The 21,434-nt window shown below is 36.9% G+C and overlaps 1 protein-coding gene across 9 annotated transcripts in view; it reads right to left on the minus strand.

Moving 5' to 3' along the window:
* The window catches only part of RNLS (renalase, FAD dependent amine oxidase), a 402,310-nt gene that overhangs the window by 147,564 nt on the left and 233,312 nt on the right, over positions 1-21,434 (minus strand). The window contains exon 6 of one of the 9 annotated variants that reach the window (XM_063607791.1): positions 7,465-13,891. The exons of the other annotated variants lie outside the window; for them this stretch is intronic. Coding sequence (XP_063463861.1) covers positions 13,731-13,891 — 161 coding nt within the window. The 3' untranslated portion in view covers positions 7,465-13,730. Of the gene's footprint in view, positions 1-7,464; positions 13,892-21,434 lie in introns of those variants that run through there. 9 annotated transcript variants of the gene reach the window in all.

Raw genomic sequence — 21,434 nt, forward strand, 5'->3', positions numbered from 1 at the left:
TCTGATGGTTTTATAAGGGGCTCTTCCTCCTTCACTCCTCACTCTTCTCTCTCCTGCTGCCACATGAGAAAGGTCTAAGGTTGCTTCCCCTTTGCCTTCTGCCATGATTATAAGTTTCCTGAGGCCTCCCCAGCCATGCAGAACTGTGAGTCAATTAAACCTCTGTTCTTTATAAATTATCTAGTCTCAGGGAAGTTCATTATAGCAGAGTGAAAATGGACTAAGGCAATGCTACTTTAAGATTTGTTGATTGGCCTCATATATAGTCAGTTCTTATAAGTGTTTTCTAGGTATTGAATTGACATTTTGTATGTATGTATGTATGTATTTTTGTATTTTAGTAGAGACGGAGTTTCACCATGTTGCCCAGGCTGGTCTCAAACTCCTGAGCTCAGGCAATCTGCCCGCCTCGGCCTCCCAAAGTGCTAGGATTATAGGCGTGAGCCACTGCGCCCAGCCAATTTATTTATTTATTTTTAATTTGAGACAGAGTCTTGCTCTGTCACCCAGGCTAGAGTGCAGTGGCACAATCTTGGCTCACTGCAACCTCTGCCTCCCACGTTCAAGTGATTCTTGTGCCTCGCTTCCTGAGTGGCTGAGACTACAGGCGTGCACCACCATACCCAGCTAATTTTTGTATTTTTAGTAGAGACAGGGTTTCGCCATGTTGGCCAGGCTGGTCTCAAATTCCTGGCCTCATGTGATCTGCCCAGTTCAGCCTCCCAAAGTGCTGGGATTATAGGCAGAAGCCACCGTGCCTGGCCTGAATTAACATTTTACAAAAGTTAATTAGAACAATCTCATTGATTGTATAGTTCTCATGAATTGCATTATGATTTTTTTGTCCACTTCAGTTATTGAAAGAAGTATCTCTCCTGATGATGGTAAATTTGCCAATTTCTGCTTTCAGTCTTGACAATTTTTGCTTTATATCTAAGTTAGGTTAATAGTTTCCTGATGTTTGAATATTTTAACAATACATTGTGAACCTCTTTACAACTAGATGTGCTTTTTAAGGGGTATTTTTTCTTTGTATTTGTCCCACTTATTCAGCATGCATGTTTGCACGTTTCTTTTTTAAATTCAAAAAAGTCTTCTTTTTGATTAAACCATGTTTACATTTTATTCCATTTTCCCCTTCTACTATCTTAGAAATTATATAGTTATATTTTTAGCAAATACTGATATATTTAAGCATACATATTAAATTAAAATTGAAAGTGAATAAATACCTTTATCCTTCTCCTAAATAATACTGGAGCCTTAGATTACTAACTCTAAGTTTATATGCTTTTATTGTTCAGGATTATTTTATTTCTTTGGTTCTATCTTATACAGTTAATGTTTGTTTTTATTCATGAAAAGCGTCTTTCTTGGATCTCAGATTCTCCCTCTAGGCTCATTTTCCTCTTCCAAAAGTATTCTGTGAAGTTCTTAAAATGAACTTCTAATGGAGATAGAACTCTCTCAGATTTTGCTTTCCTTAAAATGTCTTTATTTTATCCGCATTTGTGAAATATAATTTTTCTTGGTATATAATAATAAATTGAAAATATTTTTCTCAAGACTTTAAAGATACAATACCAATGTAGTTTAGCTTCTTTTGAGACTGTTAGGAAGTCAAGTGTTTTTTGTTTTTCTTTTTTTTTTTTTGCTCTCTCACCCAGGTTTGAAGTACAGTGGTGCAATCATAGCTCACTACAGCCTTGAACTCTCAGACTCAAGCAATCCTCCTGCCTCAGCTTCCCAAGTAGCTAAGACCACCACACCCAGCTAGTTTTTTATTTTTTATAGAGACAGGGTCTTGCTATGTTGCCCAGGTGGTCTTGAACTCCTGGCCTCAAGCGATCCTCCTGCCTTAGCTTCCCAAAGTGCTGGGATGTAAGTGTGAGCCACCATGTCCAGCCTGAGAGGTCTTTCTTAATTTGGCTGTAGGTCCTTTGCAGTTAATTTTTCTTTTATATCTAGCTGCTTTTATGGTTTTTTCTTTGTCTTTGGTGTTGTGCAGTTTTATTCAGTTATTTTAAGATTTGAGGTTTTTTTTGGTTTACCTTTGTTGACTTCATTGGGATTTCTGAATCTGAAGACTTAATTTTGTAATTAATTTTGGAAATTGTTCAGCTATTAGTTCTCCCGATATTTCCTTATTCCCATTCTCTCTAACCTCTTTTCATGAAATTCTAATTAGGGATATACTAGATATTCTCATTCTATCTTCACATATCTTGATCTATTTTCAGTATTTTCTATCTCTATCTCTCCATGCTAAATTCTGTGTAATTTTTTGTGATTTATCTTTTAGTTCACCATTCTCCTTACATCTGTGGTTTTTTTGATGTTCAATTTGTCCTTTGAGTTTCAAATTTAAATTATTTTATTTTTCATTTGTAAATGTTCTATTTGGCTCTTTTTCAAATCTGCATGATCAATTTTGATAGTCTCTTTCTCCCTAGTCATACTGTCAGTACTCTTATTTCTTCCAACATATTCAATATAGTTATTCTATATTGTGTGTCTGGTTATTCCAAAATTTTCAGGCTTTATAAGGTTGGCTCTGGCTTTTTTTGTTGTTGTTCTTGTTGGACGACTATTGCTCATAATTGCATGGTTTTCTGTCTGTTTTGAGATATATATATATATATATATATGCACTATATATACACACACACAATTTTATATTATCTCTATATATATTTCTTTATATATGTTTATTTATAATATATATATATTTCTATTGTGAGCTCATGCTCCTAGGAACTTTATCTGAAAGATTCTTTGTGCCTGCGTTTAAATAATGTTCCTTTGGAAATGTGCTTTGGTTTCTGCCAGAGGCCTTAGGGCAATATTGCCCATGACCACTTTAACTAGATTTATACAATATGCTGGCAGAATGAATTCTGGCACCAAATCTGCTTAAGGGTGGGTTTGTGGTTTGGCATCTCAGTAAGACATTTTGTTAAGTAACTTCCTCAAAATGAGATAGAATATCTCTCTTAAGCTGATGGTTTATAGCATATCTTATAATTAAATAATATAGGCTTTTTAAATAAAATCAGAAACTAAAATTCTTAGTAACACCAATAGTATTTAACATTGCTCTGGTTGGTACAATAAGATAAAAAATGGAAAAAAGATGTATAATTATTAGAAAGAAGGAAAACATGATTGAAAACAGTAGTGAATCCAATAAACTTGATCAAGTTGAAATATTTTTACATAAAATTGATTTCCTTATATATCAGTGATAACTAGTAAGAAAAATAATTTTTAATTAATTATGCAACATCCTTTACAATTTGACAAAATGACGCTAAAGGTAAAATACAATAATAATATTTAAAATTTTTTGTAAAGAAATTCAATGAGTAGAGACTTGCTTTGTCATATATTTAAATACATTATAAAGCTACAGTAATTAAAATAGGCTGGTACTATTTAATAATAATGATGAACCAGAATAGTTATCTCTGAAAAAAATCCTAAACCATATTAAGTATTATAACAGAAACTTAACAAAGCACTGGGGAACAAATGCATTTTAATATTGGCTAGAAAATTGGATATAAGGAAAAAATTAACTTAGATATTCTTTTTCCACTTCTGAGACACATTTCTCACCCATTTCTAATTTTCTACTTCTGTAGCCATATGAAGAATGTACCTTCTTAGGTATACAGCATCTCTGCTCCTAGGTTTGCTCTCACAACTTTATATTAAAAGTTCAAACTCCCTGGGACACCCTTATTCACATGCAAACACATGAGAGACTTTTTCCATCTGAAAAATTAAATTTTTGGCAGTATGTATCAAGGGTCAGAGGTTGCATTCCCAAAGGCCAGCTCTAAATTATATTTCTGACAGGGAAATAGAGGACTAAAGAAATTTAAGGAGTGGAAGACTTTAATGTTAGAGACCAAGACCAAAAAGAAATGGGTGAAATATTTCTTCAATTATTGATTCAGTCAAATGAGCATCCTGGTGTCTGGCATTTGTTGCCATGAGACACAGTATTAAGGTCTTTCAAGAGTTTACATCTTACTGGGGGAAATGAAACACATGCAAAGTAATAACAGAATCATTATCCACTAAACGGTATAGTATTGATGTGTGTGCAAATGAACGTTCTAAGTAAAGGGGAGGACTTAGTTCAGAAAACAGATTCACATGAGGAGAGAAGTTGGACAAGGAGCTGGGGGCCACACTGTTTTAGGGGTGGTGGTCTGCTCTCCTTTCTCATGGCGGTGGAGGTTGATGATACGTTTGCCCTTCTCCAGTCCATCTGGAACTGGCTGGCTCAACTGCCCTCTAGCCATGAGAGTTACTACAATTTAGCTCTTTTATATGGCTCCCAGGCTCAGCAGCACCTGTAATGAAGAGCAAGCCAATCATATCAGTAAGTCCAACAAAAAAAAATCTAACTTTCCCTGGATGATAAAAGATAGCCAGGGAGAGAGAGGGGAGAAAGATGGGAAAGGGAGGCTGAGAGAGAAGTAAACATGCTCCTGATGTCTCTCTCTCCTCTTTCTTGCCTTGCTAGCAGAACCAAGCCAAAGGAGCACAAAGTACTCTCTGCCTTTTGGCATTCTACCTCCTTGGCTGCGTGTCTACTGCTGGTCCCAGGTCAAGAACTAGGCCTCACTATTCAGAGGGACCACCTGCAGATTTTACTTGCTTTTTAAAAATCTCAGATCTAGTTCTTATATATAGGTTACAGCAGCCAAAATTCAGCTATGATAACACTCCTCACCAAATACGTCCTGGGCAACTTTGTTACCTCCAACTTTATCTACGGCAGGGACTTTTGTAGTATTTATAATCATTCAACACAATTTTACAGTTTTAATTGAAGAGTAAAGTTCTGGAAGTAAATACTTCTGAAATGATGGCATGGGCCATGCGGAGAAAAGATGGTTTTACTCACAGTCCTTCCCTTTACATATTTCACTCTTATACTGTCATCTTTGAGGAAAAGTACTTGTTTTACTTTCTTCCATATTATGTCCCTGGAGGTAGGGGCTATATTAATTGATAAAAGCAGTTGTTTACATATCTAGTTAAAACCGTTGAAGAGGTTTGAATGAACAGCCTCATTTGGGAGACTTAAGGATTACAAGATCTAAAGAAGTGATAGGAGAAGGTAATTGGCCTGGAAAAGATTCAGAAAGATAAATGAATGTGGAAATTGTATTCTTGTCAGCAGACACCAAAATTGCCTGACAAACCCTTACTTCCCTTTTTACAGGTTAACTATCTATTTTAAAAGGGGGAAATGATAGAGGTGAAATGACACCCTTCTAAATGTCAGGAAATATAATTCAAGTAAAAAAGTGTGTGGTTTTTTTCTCCTCTTCCTGCTGAGGGTTATACCTACCTCTTCCTAGGAAACTATGATGTACCATTTAAGATTTATAGAAAATTCTGGAGTAATGTTTTTACCCCGAAGAAACAAGATATGATTCATTTAGCATAAGCAACTCAGGTCTCTTTCTCCATCCTGATTGTACACTTTTGAGGAATATCAATTGAGCTTCAGATCTTGAGTCTGAAATTCTGTCTCCCTACTCCCTGCCTGTATGACTTTAGGCTGCTTGTTGTTTTGTAATTTCTTAAGTCAGTGCCTCCCACAGGAACCATGACATATTAATAGTTATTAGGCAAAACAACAACAAAATTCTTTGGACGAATATATTTTTGAAATGCCTGGCTTAAATAAAACTAAGTGGAACTTCTCGGTCCCTGATATGGTTATGTACAGTGTAAATCTTTAATGGAAAGATATTATTAAATTATTTTTGGTGTTTTAAAACTACTTTTATCTGAATTACAAAACTTTTTAAAAAGTTATTCAAACATGATGAAAGTGTATAAAGTGAAAAAATAAAAGTACTGCTTTGGTATCAGAACTGGCAGCCCCATTCTCCAGGGTAACTACTGTCAGTGGTTTCTTAATACCCTTCCTGAAATTTTCTACAAATGAGCCCGCATATTTACTTCCCGTTTAATAATGGAAACACAATCTTACCATAGCTATCATTTATATCTTGCTTTTGTTAAAGCAACATATCTTGGATAGATTTCTAGCAGTTCATGGGGACCTACCTAATTTAATAACATGAATTGCCATGGTTTACTAGTCTTTCAGAGCTGGGAATTTCATTTTTTTTCCAGTTTGTTGCTGTTAGAAACAATGCTGCAACAAACACATTTATTCTGTTATGGTCTGAAGGTTTGTGTCTCCCCAAAATTCATATGTGAAATCTAATTTCCGATGTGTTCATATTTAGAGGTGGGGCTGTTAGGAGGTGATTTGGTCATGAGGGCTACGACTTCTTGAATGGGACTAGTGACCTTACAAAAGAGGCTTGAGGGAACTTGTTTCCCCCTTCCACTGTGTGAGGATGCAGCAAGAAGTCGCCACCTCTGAAGGAGAGAGTGAACCCTCACCAGATGTCAAATCTACCAGTATCTTGATCTTGAATTTCCCAGTCTCCAGAGCTGTGAGCAATAAATTTATACTGCTTAGAAACTACCCTGTCTAAGGTATTTTGTTATAGGAGCACAAACTAATTGACTAAGACAATTCATATACCTTTGTTGAACTTCTGTGAGACTATCTCCAGGATAAATTCCTAGTAATAGAACTGCTGAGTCAAAGGGTAAGCATATTTAAAATTATTTCTGATATAGCTAAATGGCCCTTCAAAATCACAATCCCCCCAATAGTAAATGAGAGCTCCTATTTCTCCACATTCTTAACACTGGGTAATGTTTGCTAATCTGTTAGTTTAAAATGTACCTTATTTTATTTTTAGTTTTCAGTTAGTTATGTATGAGTGTGGCATTTTTGCATACAAATCCAATTTGTAAACTCTTTCCCAAAGATCTGACTTTTTCTTGCCCCACTAGAAACAACAATGCCAACCTCAGGATTACTGTACAGATTCAATCCATGTAAAGTGAGAAGTTCAGGGTTTGGCACACAATAAGTGCTCATCAAATGCTATTTGAAAAACCAACCTATCAAGCCTGACTCACTTCATTTGAAAGGATTAGAGTTACTGAGGTTTTATTGTACCTCACTTCATCAATGGGAAATGCAGATTTCAGAAAACAATGTAGATGGGAGGAAAGTGCTCTCCACACTTACAGTATTTATCACATTGTATTTTCATTGTCTATTTGTCTGTCTCCCCTCTAGATTGAGGGGTACCTGAATTTATGGATATTGTCTTATTTTACATTTCTTTTTTTTCCCTTGAAATCATGATTTTATTGAGTTGAAGGCATTTCAACCACAGGTGATTAGTATCATCTGAATCTACCCACAGCTCAATCAAGTCTAAGGCTAAAAACATTCAATCTCTTAAAAAAAATTGAGCAAGCAATTTTTCCTCTGTAGTTCAAGTTCATTGAGTTGATAACTCTTGTCCCAGAAGGAAAAAACTGCAATCTTATAAGCCACAAACTAAACATATGTAGTTAATTAACAAATTAATTAACGTGAGATACCAACTCAGTCAAAATTTCAACAACTTATATTAAAATAAGCAAAGTCTTTCCAGTCATCTTCAAATTCTTCCTAAAATTTATTTTAAAAAGTGAAACTATCAAAATATCTATTTATTTATACTTTCATCACATTTAGCAGTGAATTTGATTTATAAACTTTAAGCATAAGCTTCCATAATGAAGAATATATTGTATACTGGTACATTGACTTTTTGATTTGAGCTTTCTTTTCTTTTACTTTTTTTTTTTTTCTTTGAGACAATGTCTTGCTCTATTACCCAGGCTGGAGTGCAGTGGCTCAATTTTGGCTCACTGCAACCTCCACCTCCTGGGCTCAAGCAATCCTCCCACCTCAGCCTCTCAAGTAGCTGGGACTGCCAGGTGTGTGCCACCATGCCTGGCTAATTATTTTATTTTTTATAGAGATGGGGGTCTTGCTCTGTTGCCCAGGCTGGTCTCAAACTCCTAAACTCAAGGGATTCACTCACTTTAGCCTCTCAAAGTTTTGGGATTACAGGTGTGAGCCACCACACCCAGCCCCTCTTTTACATTTCAGATGGCCCATGTGAATTGTTTCTAAATGTAGGCCAAAATTTTATATTCCTCACTTAATGGTGGCTAAGAGCTGCCTCATTAGCTATATTAGTTCATTAGACAAAGACACATTTATTAAAAATAAGAAGCAGGTGGAATGTAGTGGTAACGCAGATTGAATTTGTTCAAAATAACTACATTGTGGGTTTGGAAGTATAAGAGAGGTTGCTCTGTGATCCTTTCCTGCCAAACAAAGCCTCACTATGGGTTGATTTTTAGCAATAAATATAAAGAGACTTGAAAATGTCAGTTTTGTATAAAGCTAGGATGATTGTTATTCAGTGTTTTATTCTTTTACTATTAAATTTTAGAAATGCAATTTTACATTTCTAATAGTAACTACTTTGGGGTTTGGCAATTGGTAAGCAATGAATAATTGTTGAATACTTGGATGAATAGATGAATGAATGAGGTATCAGTTCTGTTCTCAGGACCTAAGAAGTATGGATAGACAAAGCAAGATTTTTCTCCATCTACTGAATGAACACGGCAGGGTCAGCAGTACTGGACAAAGCTATGCACACAGCAGAGCAATTACAGCTCTAGTTCCATATGCAACCCTAAGAAACTTTTCTATCATTGAGGTGGAAATACTAGCTTTTAAAAAACCGACACACCTATTAGCTTCTTTTCTTCTTTAGGTCTTTGACTTGTTTATTCTAGGCCTGTGGGTACTAATAGATCTGTGGATGTATGCATTTGCCATTTTAAATAAAGGCTAGGAAGGGAAGTTTTAAAACTAATACACATGTATGTTTGTAATTGTTGTTATTCAAGGCTACATAAGTTTGGATTTCTTATGTTTAAACAAGACACACAGACATCCTCTAAACAACTCCACATAAGATAACCATTCTGATAGGCATTTAGTTAAATATAAACAAGTGTGTAAAACCCCACACGATGAATTGAAAATAAAATGAGAACTCCCCTAAAGTTCCTACTTCCAGTTTCAGAAGATGTTTCTCCATAGCTACAACATAAGTAAATGTATACAAGTTTAGGAAATAATCTTCCAGTAAACAATGAAAAATTGTTCACACAAGAGTGTGTTCTGTCTTCGTCAGCTGAGAAAGTAAATGATAGCATTCACCAGCAATATAAACTACCTGAATAATAAACAAAATGTTATCTATTTTAGCAATACTTTCGGGTGCTGGATAGAGGCTATGGGACAGGGTAGGAAGGCAAGAGCTGGGGCTGGGTTGGGCAACTAGGGATAATTTCCTACTGATTGTAGTTGCATTCCAAAGCCCTGAGAGCGGAGTAGATGTAACATCAAGGTGTTGTGTTAAATCATCACACTAGATAAGACTTTATAATAGACTAAGTGATCAGTGGAAATGGCTGACTTAGGGGTCATTAAGGCTGACACATTAGGTCATTAGGCTGACATAGGGGTGAGGGATGACAGGCAAGCTGGGCCTGAGAGATGGGGCAGAGAGTACTCCCTATTTTAGGGAGAAAAAAATACATTGCCCACACAAATTGATTTTAATCTTTATTTTCCTACTGGATTGGCTTTGGGTCTCATGAAGGGGCTCAAAAGAGTTCACGGATGGTAAAGGTCTTCTGTCTGGTAATCTACATAATAGATGCAAGAAATCCAGGACCCTGTTGAGGGATGGCATGATGTAATGTAGCTAACTAACTACTGACCTCCAGGCTAGTTAGGAGGACCAGATGAGAGAACGTCTGTGTGGTGGATGTCAGCTGCTCAGCATCCACTACCTCTTTTGGGGGAACATTATCCAAATTTTGTTTTAGGGGAATCACCCCTCCTCTACTTTCAGCCTTGATGAAAGTAGCCTAGGTTACAACTAATCAGTTTATCCATCCCCCCTGGCCACAGTGACTGGCTGGATAATGGGTACATAACTAAAGCCAGGCCAATCAGGTCAATAAGATTCAATTCCAAAACTATTGTGCTTTGAGGAAAATGGTCTTGCTCTCTCTCTGTTTTTTAAAAATAATCATACTTGGCATTGAAATCCTTGGTACTACCTGGTGTCATCATGAATGAATCCAATGCAGCAGAAAGTAGAGTCAAGAAATTGAGCAGAAGCTAAGTTTGCATGATGTTGATCGAATCTATCTAGAGTTGCCTATAGCTTTACTCCTGGATTTTTCAGGAACAATAATAAGTCTCCCCACTCCTTTTTTTGCTTAAGCCATTTGAGATGAGTTTTATGTCACTTGCAACTTAAACTATTCTAGTGTGTGAAGCCTTTAGTACTGTGTCTGGCATATTTATGCTCGTTCTTGCAAATATCAGTTTTATTTTCTTTTTCTTTTCCCTCTCCTTCTCCTCCTCCCATCTCCCCCAAATCTTACTTTATATCTCTAGTGTAAAACAGAAGATTAGATTTGACTATTTCCTTTAGAAAGCATGACCAAATAATTACTGGAAACACTTCTTCTGGGCCTCAATTTCTTCATATGTGAAGTAAAGGGGTTGCAGAAGTCCATCTTATTCTTTCAGCCTTAATTTTCCAGCAGTCTAAAAATCAGTTGGCAGTGATGATTTGAGAAGAAAAGTTCATCCTTCCCAACCACTCCTTGATTTTTCTAGTGTGGAAATTTGTGTCTTTAGAGAAGAGACTAAAACTAAGAAACTGCAGGGCCAAAATGATGGAAACGCTTCCCTTCAACTGAGCTTTCTCAATCCTTGAGCCACTGTAAATTTTAGGCCTTCACTTCCATCCTACTTTTGAGTTTAAATACAACGGACTATTTTGTAGTTTGGTAAGAAAAAGCACTGCATTATTTAAGAAAGCTTTGGTCTAGTTTAGCTCTGCTACTATCTAACGGTTCTTGACACAGCACATGTATGCAATTCACATACTGAAACGGACAAGTGATTCACAAGCGTCACAGATCCATGGAAAGTCATGTGTAACTAACAGCAGGTAAATTGATATATACAGAATCTGGATGACTTATAATACTTTTTAAAGATATCTTAAGATGAATCCAAGTTTATCCCTAAAATAACATTACTCTTGCTCACATGTAGTTTGATATACGTGCTCTTGAGCACGAGAGAACACTGAGCTTCTTGGGATTCCTAATAACTTGAGTTATCTTTATGAATCATGCCATGAGTTTGAATATCACTCATCATGTGAGTGACAGTAGGAAAGCTAGATTTCCTTTTTTTTTTTTTTTTTTTTTTTTTTGAGACGGAGTCTCGCTCTGTTGCCAGGCTGGAGTGCAGTGGCGCGATCTCGGCTCACTGCAAGCTCCGCCTCCCGGGCTCACGCCGTTCTCCCGCCTCAGCCTCCTGAGTAGCTGGGACTACAGGCGCCCGCCACCACGCCTGGCTAATTTTTTGTATTTTTAGTGGAGACGGGGTTTCACCGTGTTAGCCAGGATGGTCTGGATCTCCTGACCTCATGATCCCGCCCGCCTCGGCCTCCCAAAGTGCCGAGCCACCGTGTGAGCCACCGCGCCCAGCCAGAAAGCTAGATTTCTAAGGTTCTTCCATTTCCAGGATTTTGGATGGTAGACATGGTGGTGGCTGTGGAACGTGAGGATTTGTGGTAGAGACACGGACTGAGGATTTCATTAACCCAAATCTGGGAAATATGTGAGGGGAGCAAGTTAAGTTTGAACTACCACATTTGGTGTTATAATCTCTTCTTGAGCAAATAAATTTTAAAAGCTACAGCTATTTTCTTTATACAAATGACAGAATGCATAGATTAGGTAGGATATGAAAGAGAAGACTCTAGTTTCTAGGTATCAGTCAATTTCAATGTGTTGCAGAGTAGGTGGTGGGGAAAGAAATAAGTGTTCCTGGGGTGTTTTTATTAAGGTCTTCGGGGCAGAGATTTTTTTACTTTTATCAAAAAAGTACGATTTGGAGACAAACTAAGCTCAGGTTGAAGTCATGGTCTTCCTTAATTTCTCTAAACTTTAGTTTTCTCAACTATAAAATAGGGATAATAATATTTACCTCATAGGGTTGTTCTGATGATAAAATGCAATAAAACATGTAAAGCACACAACATGGTACCTGGCTCACAGTGACCAGGGACAAGCTGAATTAAGATTACAGGTGTGGTGTTTTAAAGATTGAGCAATGTTGTTCTAGTTTTTAATTTCATTTCTTTTAATTTTTCAAACTCCTGATACAAATTATCCTAAATTCCACTATAAATGCTTCTCTTTGGTTCATATATAGAAATAAGTTCTGCTAAAGGATGAGACACACTTAGCACACACACAAGTGAATATGTATGTATGTCCTGACACAGCAAGAGGGAGGCAGAAGCTGATGTTGGGCTGTGAGGCAGACCTGTGAGGCAGATCCATGGTTTCCCTGACACCCAGATATACATTGTGTAAATGACAGCTCAAGACTCATATGCATTTCTATATCACATGGCGTTTTAGATAACATTCTCTCCCTACACCTCGTTCTTAGGACTTGAGACTTCTTTGATTATTCTAGTCACATCTAACTACTGAATTGGAAATTCTCAATATCTTGCAATAATTCAGACCTTTACAGAGGAAGCAATATCTTGAAGGTTTCCAGTGTGGAAAACCAAGGAGGTGAGATTTCCAGGTTCCCAAGCACAGGATAAAAATCCTTGTAGCTCTACAGAATCCCTGCTGCAGGGTGCCTTAGGAAGTTCTGAACCAGAGAAGTTTTCCACTTGGCCAAGAACTCATGTTAGAGTTCATTCCTCTCCATCATTTTTTAGGCTTCTGACTTTACTTGCAAGTGCAGGAAATAGATTTGGTTTTGTGAGACAGATCTCTCCTATGAAATACTTTCGTAAGGAGGATAAACCTCAGGAGATTGATTTCAAATTAGAGGATCATTTCCTTTCTCTTTGATGGAGTATATATAGTCTCAAAGTTTACAAGTGTCTCTTTAAAAGAAGGTACATTTTTACATTCCTGTAAGTGTAACTCAAGGATTTCTAAAGACCCAACTAGGATTACCGGTCAGATAAAAAGACAATGTTTTATGATACTACCTCTTCAATCCAATAAACATTCCATTGCATAGACTTTAAAATATATATACTCCAGAAATTTGTAGAAATAAAAGAAAAAAGGAAAACATTAAACATGGTGATATTTTATTTATAAGGAATTCTAACTATTTATTATTATGCAGGAATATATTTTAATATTCCCTGTAGAATGTAAGTACAAGGAAAGGCTGGGTGCGGTGGCTCTCACCTGTAATCCCAGCACTTTGGGAGGCTGAGGCGGGCAGATCACGAGGTCAGGAGTTCGAGACCAGCCTGACCAACATGGTGAAACCCCATCTCTACTAAAAATACAAAATTAGCTGGGCATGGTGGCACGTGCCTGTAATCCCAGCTACTCGGGAGGCTGAGGCAGGAGAATCGCTTGAACCTGAGAGGCAGAGGTTGCAGTGAGCCAAGATCGTGCCACTGCACTCCAGCTGGGGTAACAGAGCAAGATTCTGTCTCAAAAAAAAAAAAAAAAAAAAAAAAAGAACATAAGTACAAGGAGAAAAAGAATCAGCTGGGCGCCGTGGCTCATGCCTGTAATCCCAGCACTTTGGGAGGCCTAGGCGGGCGGATCACCTGAGGTCGGGAGTTCGAGACCAGCCTGACCAACGTGGAGAAACTCTGTCTCTACTAAAAATACAAAATTAGCCGGGTGTGGTGGTGCATGCCTGTAATCCCAGCTACTTGGGAGGCTGAGGCAGGAGAATTGCTTGAACCTGGAAAGCAGAGGTTGCGGTGAGCCGAGATCATGCCATTGCACTCCAGCCTGGGCAACGAGAGCAAAACTCCATCTCAAAAAAAAAAAAAAAAAAAAGAATGAGAACAAGAATATTGGCTGTATCATTCACCAGAATACCTAGAACAATGCCTAGCCCATGGAGTGCAATAAATAGACACTGAATGTATAAACAATGAATTACTTATGTAGACATAAGTACTTTCAGAGGCAAAGAGAACATACATATATATTCCTTTTCTTGTGAAGATCATTTCACTACAGTCAATTTTTTTATTTTGATCATTTACTTGTAAAAAGAAACGTGCCATATAATTATTTAAAAGTAACCAAAACATAGAGTACATAGAAAAATCATGGCTCATAACATGAAATTATTAAAAATGAGTATTTTGCTCTACCATACTTTAAAGGGCTTTGTGGAAAACAGCCTGAGGGAAGCATGAGAGGAAGACACCCAGGTTTACTACCAAGTGAGATGCTAGCTTAAATGTACTAAATGGTAAAATAAAACTTAAGCTTTTTACAAATGGTAAAAGATATAACCTATTTCATACTAATCTGTGAGGTTTATAGTATTTTCATATAACCAATTTTCCTTAATATTAGGAAATATATTTAAATGATTTTTTATATTCTCTCAAAAAGATAGTTTCTACTCACTACATATTCTAGGTGCTCCCTGAGTACTCCCAGTCTACTTGGCAGGAAAGTTGCAGCCATGTAACTATTAGGTTGGTGCAAAAGTAACTGTGGTTTTACCATTACTTTTAATACTTTTTTGGTCAGTGGATTAGGAGGGAAAGTAAAGTGTATCAACCTTAGGCCAAAGCTGTTCAAAGCTCTTGTGCTTCCTCCATTTCTTTCCTATTTCCAGGCTGACTTTTGGGGCTTATCTTCCAAGTGGCAGAGCTACCAGATGAAGTAGAGCTGCTCAACCTGCATCTGACTTTGTGTAAGCCACAGTGTGTCAGCCACAAGCGCCTTTGTAGCAGTAAGATTTGGGACATGCCTATTCATCACCCTGGTTAATACATATTCCCTATTTCAAGTATAGAACTTTTAAAATGACCTACCTTAGGAATAAATGAACTCAAGAAAAGCATCTCATATTTCAGATCTCAGATTCCCAAATTGTTATCTTTTGTTTTCTGCTCCCTTGTTTTGATCAGATCTCATTAATTCACTATTTACTTAACAAACATTTCATTGAGAATTTACTGTGTATTAAGCTATGTGCCAGGTGCTAGAGATACAATGAGCAGATATCCAATTTCTTAATTCATGGACCTTACAACTTGAAGGTAAAACAGGCATTAAACACATAATCACATAAATCAATGTATAGTTACTGAAAATTAAAATATAAGTATAAAATAAATCATAAAAATAAAATAGAGAAACCATTTTAATTAAATTAGGACTTCAGGAATGCCCTCTGTGGAAAGGACATTTAAACTGAGACAGTCTAGGTAGAGAACAGAATAGACAAAGGTCTCGAGGTGGAAAAAAGTATGGGAGGAAAGAGAGGTGTGACTGGAGAGCTAAGGAGTGAGGAGATAGTGAGATCAGGGGTTGGCAAACTATGGGCTTCAGGCCAAATCTGGCCTGCCACTTGTGTTTGTAAATAAAGTTTTATTAGAACACAGCCACGCCCATTCTTTTATATGTCTATTGCTTGGGTTACATCAGTAGATTTGAGTAGCTGCAACAGACTGTATGGCTTGCAAAGTCTAAAGTATCTGGCCTTTATAAAACATTTGCTGACCCCTGTACTAGATCATTCAGGACCTTGCCAGCCATGTTAAGGATTTGAGATTTAATCTCATGTGCAAAGGGAAGGCATTAAAGGGCTTTGAACAGGAAAGTGAGTGGCATGAACAGATGTGTGCTCTAAGAAAACCATTCTGGTTATTTGAAGAATGAACTGGAAAGGGGCAAGGATGGAAAAGCCAGTTAAAATAAGACAGTGTCTTGATAGTGACAGTGACGATGAAGAGAAGTGAATTCAAAGTCTATTTTTGAAAAAAATATCAATATGATTTGGTTTCAGATTGCATATTGTGGTGCAGGAGTGGAAAATATCAAGGATGATTTCGGATTTTTGCCCAAAAAAGCTAGGAGATTGGTGGCTCCATTTTCAAAAATGGGAAAGATGGGGGAGGAAAAAGTTCAGAATAATGAAAGTAGGCAATCAAGAGCCAGTGATGAACATAAGTTTGATCTTAACATATATATATATTTTCCAAAAACAACAAAAAAGGAGTAAAACAACTCTCAAAAATATTTTCTGAATTCTACTTTCTGTCCAGGGCTGGGATAATTTTCCTCTATTTTCCTTGTATTCGTTCCTTTAAAAATTCCATAGATTCTGTCCATTCAAAGAAAAGGCCACATTTAGTGAGACTGCATATATTTCAGGATCTGTTTGGGAGAAGATTTTCTTTGGCTGAGACCTCCCAAGCTTCATGAAAACATCTATTTATCCTGGGACACAAGGAGATTTTCAGTCTGTTGCAGCTTTTATTTGCACTGCCAAAAGGAAAAACGAAAGGGTTTCAATAGTCCTTTAATTGAAACGTCCCTGGAGCAGAGGATTTGTCCTAACTCACATTTGGTTTTCCAGGCTCTCACTGGAGTTCTCCTTCCACAATGCCTAAAAAAGCCCTGGTTTTCTATGATGACAGTCCACTAAAATGCTCCACTTTCCCAATACTCACCAGCAGTATGCAGCCACCCCTTATTATACATTGTTATTTTGGCCTACTCAGCATTATGCCCTCTATGAAATTTTGTGTTAAGTGGTATTATGATTGGACTATTTTCCTGAATTGGGCAAGGTTTTCCCCTTGAGCCAGCATACTGGTTTGCCTCTAAGGATATCACTTTATCACTGCAGTTGCATAATTGGGTTCAGCTTTAGATTTGTAGCTGCTCAAATGAGCGAAATACATCTCAGGGCTGGGGGATTTGACCTAAAGCTTTGCTGTCATCCATTTGGTTTAGTAAAGAGAAGTTTTTGCCTTGACATTATAAAATGCTGAATTTGAAAAATTGAGACTAAGCAGATGGTGAAATTTTTATTTATGATAGTGTCAAAATATTCCTGGCTCCTTTTGTGGAGGAAATCTACTGGTTTACTGTGGACATTCTTATCTTCTTTCCTAATAAGACAAATGGAGTTACTCTTCCTGTTATATTTTGACAGGAAAAACAAAGATTGGATCTGGGTATTTTGGCAAAAGCTCTTAAATCAGAGGGACTATAATCTTTATGATATTGTTAGCCACTCCTGAGAAACTACTATTATGAATACAGTAAACAAATAGGCATTTTATTTTTGATAAAAAAGAGTGAATTAGGTTCAACTGACCTCAAGGTTCTAAAGTGCCTTTCCTGACTCTGTTAAATAATGTAAGGATATATAACAGCAGCAAGAATTCACTTGCTATATTTATAATAGAAATCTATTTTAGTGAGGAAAACTATATTTTAAATTCAAGGATGCTTCATTTTTTACAAACATGAATTTGGAATATTTTATACTAAAGAATTCCCCTAGTCCCACAGATCAGTTATAAATATTAATGGAATTTCAAGAGATTCTTTTCTGATTCCAGTGCTTAATATTCATTCATATTATGCAGGGAATTCAATGTCCTGTACAGTACATATGGATTCTTCTCATTATATAAATGAGCACATATATGGAATCTGTAGGGGCAATGACAATTAAAAATAGTAGGGCCCACATACGATTTTAGAGGGCATATAAAAGCCTTCTCAGCTCACTTAATAACAAGAAATTTACTGGTAATAAACCAAAGGACTCTTTAGGCTCAATTTACTCAATAATGTCACATCTGGGCAAAAAGATGGATTGGTGATTCTGAACAGAGTTAAAAATGCTAACTGATATAAAGTATTTATGAAACGCAATGAAGTGATTTCCTGTGGTGAGATTCTGCAGTCAGACTTCGAAACCTGCTCTTGAATTAGTCTCAGCTCTTTGATTTGCTAACGATTTACTTCACAGTGCTTAGTCTTCTCAGACTATTTGTAGTGTAAATTTTTTTTGGAAAAATTCTTATTCAAAAAATGATTTGACATCCCATAAAAAGAACTGCATCTAACTTCATGTTCTCTGAGTTTAATAACTTATTCAGGTAATAAGATATTGTTTAGCCTTCCTAATGTGTAAGTGTAAGTATTATTTTTAACAAAGGGTAATTTTTAACTAAACCTGCACTATTAGTGTGTCATTCTCTCTTCTGTCTCTCAAAATAAAAATTTATATAACTAATGGACCAAAACCATAAAATAATTTGTATGTGACAACAATTATAAAGTTGGCATTTACTATGCACCTATGTGCCAGGCATGATATTAGAAGTTTTGGATATACTATCTCATTCAATCTTTATAACATTTCTGGGAGCCATTATAGTTACAGTTCAGGTAAGTAAGTGAAGCTCAGAGAGATTAAGAAGATTAATCATGATCACAGAGCTATTAGGTTGAATCACATGAAAATGCTGATATTGGACCATTTTTAATCTATAAAGACAGCAATATCATATGCTTCAACCTAATTCTAAGTGCTGAGTTACAGTATGAAAATAGGTCTGTGTGATTCAGAAGTCCATTGCAGTATATTAGATAATACTGATTATTTTTTACCACTCATAATAATAAAAACCAAATCATGAATTATACAATAAAGAATTAATCACTCACCAAGTTGGGTTAATAGGAACTCATCATTTATGGCAAGATTCCAATGCAAGATAGCATTTCATTTTAATATCATTCTGATATAAAAAGAGAGATAATTGCTAAACTGTGGCAGAGAAATGGCACATTTGCAGAGCTTATCATATATTTTCTAAGTTAAATATCTCAGCTGGAGCACAGTTGTTCTTTAACAAACTATTAAAAAGAAATATCCTTCACAAAGAGAACAGTGGGATTCTTTGAAGTGTAACCTTGGAAATCACGGTTTGTGTTACGGGGCATCATTCAAAGCAGATGTATACTCCTCAGAGACCACAGTAAAACTGTTGCTAAGAATACTTGTTTCTCCTTTTCAGGTTTTACCGACAATACTATATAGTCAAGTATTCCCAGTGTTCTAGGCATGGTACAGAACATCCAAAAAGAGGCTTCTAATCATTCTAATTGCGAAGAACTCACATATGCTTTTCAGTGGCTTTCAGATTCAGCAATTAAACGAAGAGCTTATTCATTTTATGTGATTTAAAGGGTAGTGGTAACAGACACCTAGACTGTTTTAGAGATAAACAATTTGCTGACTAGCCATTACTTTTCCTTGCTTGCTAAGTGGGTGACCAGTGCTGAAGTATTAATTCTCAATGTTATTTCAGGAGCAGGGAAGGGCATTTCAGAGTTGCAAAAAGGACTACTGGCTCAGCAAATATTTATCAAGCACTGAATACACATTCCTATTATGCCGTGATGTTAGTGTCTCTTATTTTCAATCTTGATCAAGATAAGAAGTATCAACAGATGTGTCACATGTGTGATGGATTGTGGCATGTATTCCCACTAATGGAGAAAGCTTCTAATTTTGGAGAAAGCAGCAGGGTCTGCAGTCAGAGCATATTACTTCTTTAGCCCATGAGACATTTAGACTGATCTGAAGAGGAATTCTTGACAGTGAGGAAAGTGGTGAAATCTTTTCTGAGGGAGCTCTAGGCAAAGGAATGATCCCATCTCTTTGGGATAATGTTGTCATGGTCCCAGATAAAAATGGACCACAATGAAGACTTGTCAAATTCTTATCCAGCTCAAGTCTTTACTGTTTCCCAGGACCTGAGGCTCACAAGCAGTCTGTGATTTACACAGTTTTATGATACTGTTCTCAACTTGCAAAGGTTTTGAGATGCCTCCAGAATGATGAAAACCAGGCACTTATCTGGGAAGCAGAGCAGCTCACATTATTTTGAGCCCTGGGCTTATGACCCAGAGTGTTGACAGCTTCACTTCAGACCACAGTAAGGACTTAACTTCAAGATCCTTCAAAACAGCTCAGTCCCACAGACAGCCTTTTTCCAGGTTCCCTCTCTGAACAGATTGACATGGTGCAGGTATTATGGAAACAGCAAGCTGAGCTTTCTATATTTGAGATTCAGAGTATGAAGAGCTCTGTTTTAATTCAAAATAAGGTTATCAAATAGATGTCGATATTGCCATTTAGGCAGCAGACTAAATTTCTGCAAAGGAACCAACCTAAAGAAACCATAACGTTCCTATCTAATTTCATCCTAGATATTCCAAAAAGTGTCTGGCCTATCTTAATTTAAACACCAACCCCCCCAATAAAAAGCAATGATGGATATAAAGCAACTGCTCATACCAGAACCATATTGAGGTTGTAGAGAGTTGTGGGAGGGCCACAAAGTAAACTAAACAGCAAACAAGTTTAAAATCTACATATTAATCCCTCTGGTCAAGCTGGAACTTCCACCACCTGGTTTTCTTTTCGCCCTTTCTTTGTTCCTTCCCCTCCCCCATTGCCTCAGGATATCTGAAATTTTCTCCTCAAGTAGGCAGAGTAATTTAGCTCTCTCTCCTCCCATTTTCAAACTAGCATCTTATCTTTATAAATGCTCCCCAGAAGAAAGAATAATCCTATTAAAAGGACCGTAATTATAATAGCAAAAGTAAGTTGCTATTATATTTAATACAGCAGTTTTTTCACTACAGAATAGTTTGTTACACACTTATTACTTGACCTTTGTTAGTGGGGAGGTCTGAAAGACTGCGCCAGTTCCCACCTGTGACCCTTGCTGGTTTTCCCTCTGTCTTTACATTGGCCATCCCTATCTCTTTACAGAGCCAACACACAGTGGGGTTTCCTCTTGCTGTTTCCTTTCTCAGTTGGCAGCAGAGACGGTGGCCTCTGTCCATGTTTTCTGATGCTCTCATCTCATCTATGACCTATAAATTTCAGATCCACACATTTATTCATCATGAACAGTCATCTGATTCTCATTCCTGCTTTCCCCCGGACAAATGATGGATAGAAACTATACTCAGTCCCCACCACATCTGGCTGGCTCTTAGATTCTGAACCAATTCTTGGCCAACCTGAAGGTCTTTTTATAAATCTCAGCCTGACAGCCACACATTTAGGCCTATCCACAAGGGAAAATATCATTTTCAGAGAGCAAGGCAGGCAGAACATGAGGTGTAATGTTGACACAAATGGGACTTAGGGTATTTAATGTTTAAGACTCATGTTTTAGTATGGATGCTGTATAGATCTGTAATTTGGACTTGTTTATAGCTATAGAAATGCCAGGCAGCTGTAGACTTAACCTTTTGCTATTTCTTGGACATTTCATGACTTATATGCATCTATTGAACTTTTTTGGCATCCCCAGGAGAAAGTTAAATCATATTCCCTATTAAAGTTTCTGATTTATTCATGGATTTAAATGTTCCATAGCCCTCATTTTTCATTTCCTCACCTTAAAGAAAAGAGATTATTGGGTTAATGTTGACAGAAGACCATAACTTTTCCTTTGAAAGCTCATAATATTGTCACAAGGCAACATGGCCCTTCCTGGTTTTGA

This window comes from Pan paniscus, chromosome 8, assembly GCF_029289425.2.
Source record: "Pan paniscus chromosome 8, NHGRI_mPanPan1-v2.0_pri, whole genome shotgun sequence".
Taxonomy (NCBI): Eukaryota; Metazoa; Chordata; class Mammalia; order Primates; family Hominidae; genus Pan; species Pan paniscus.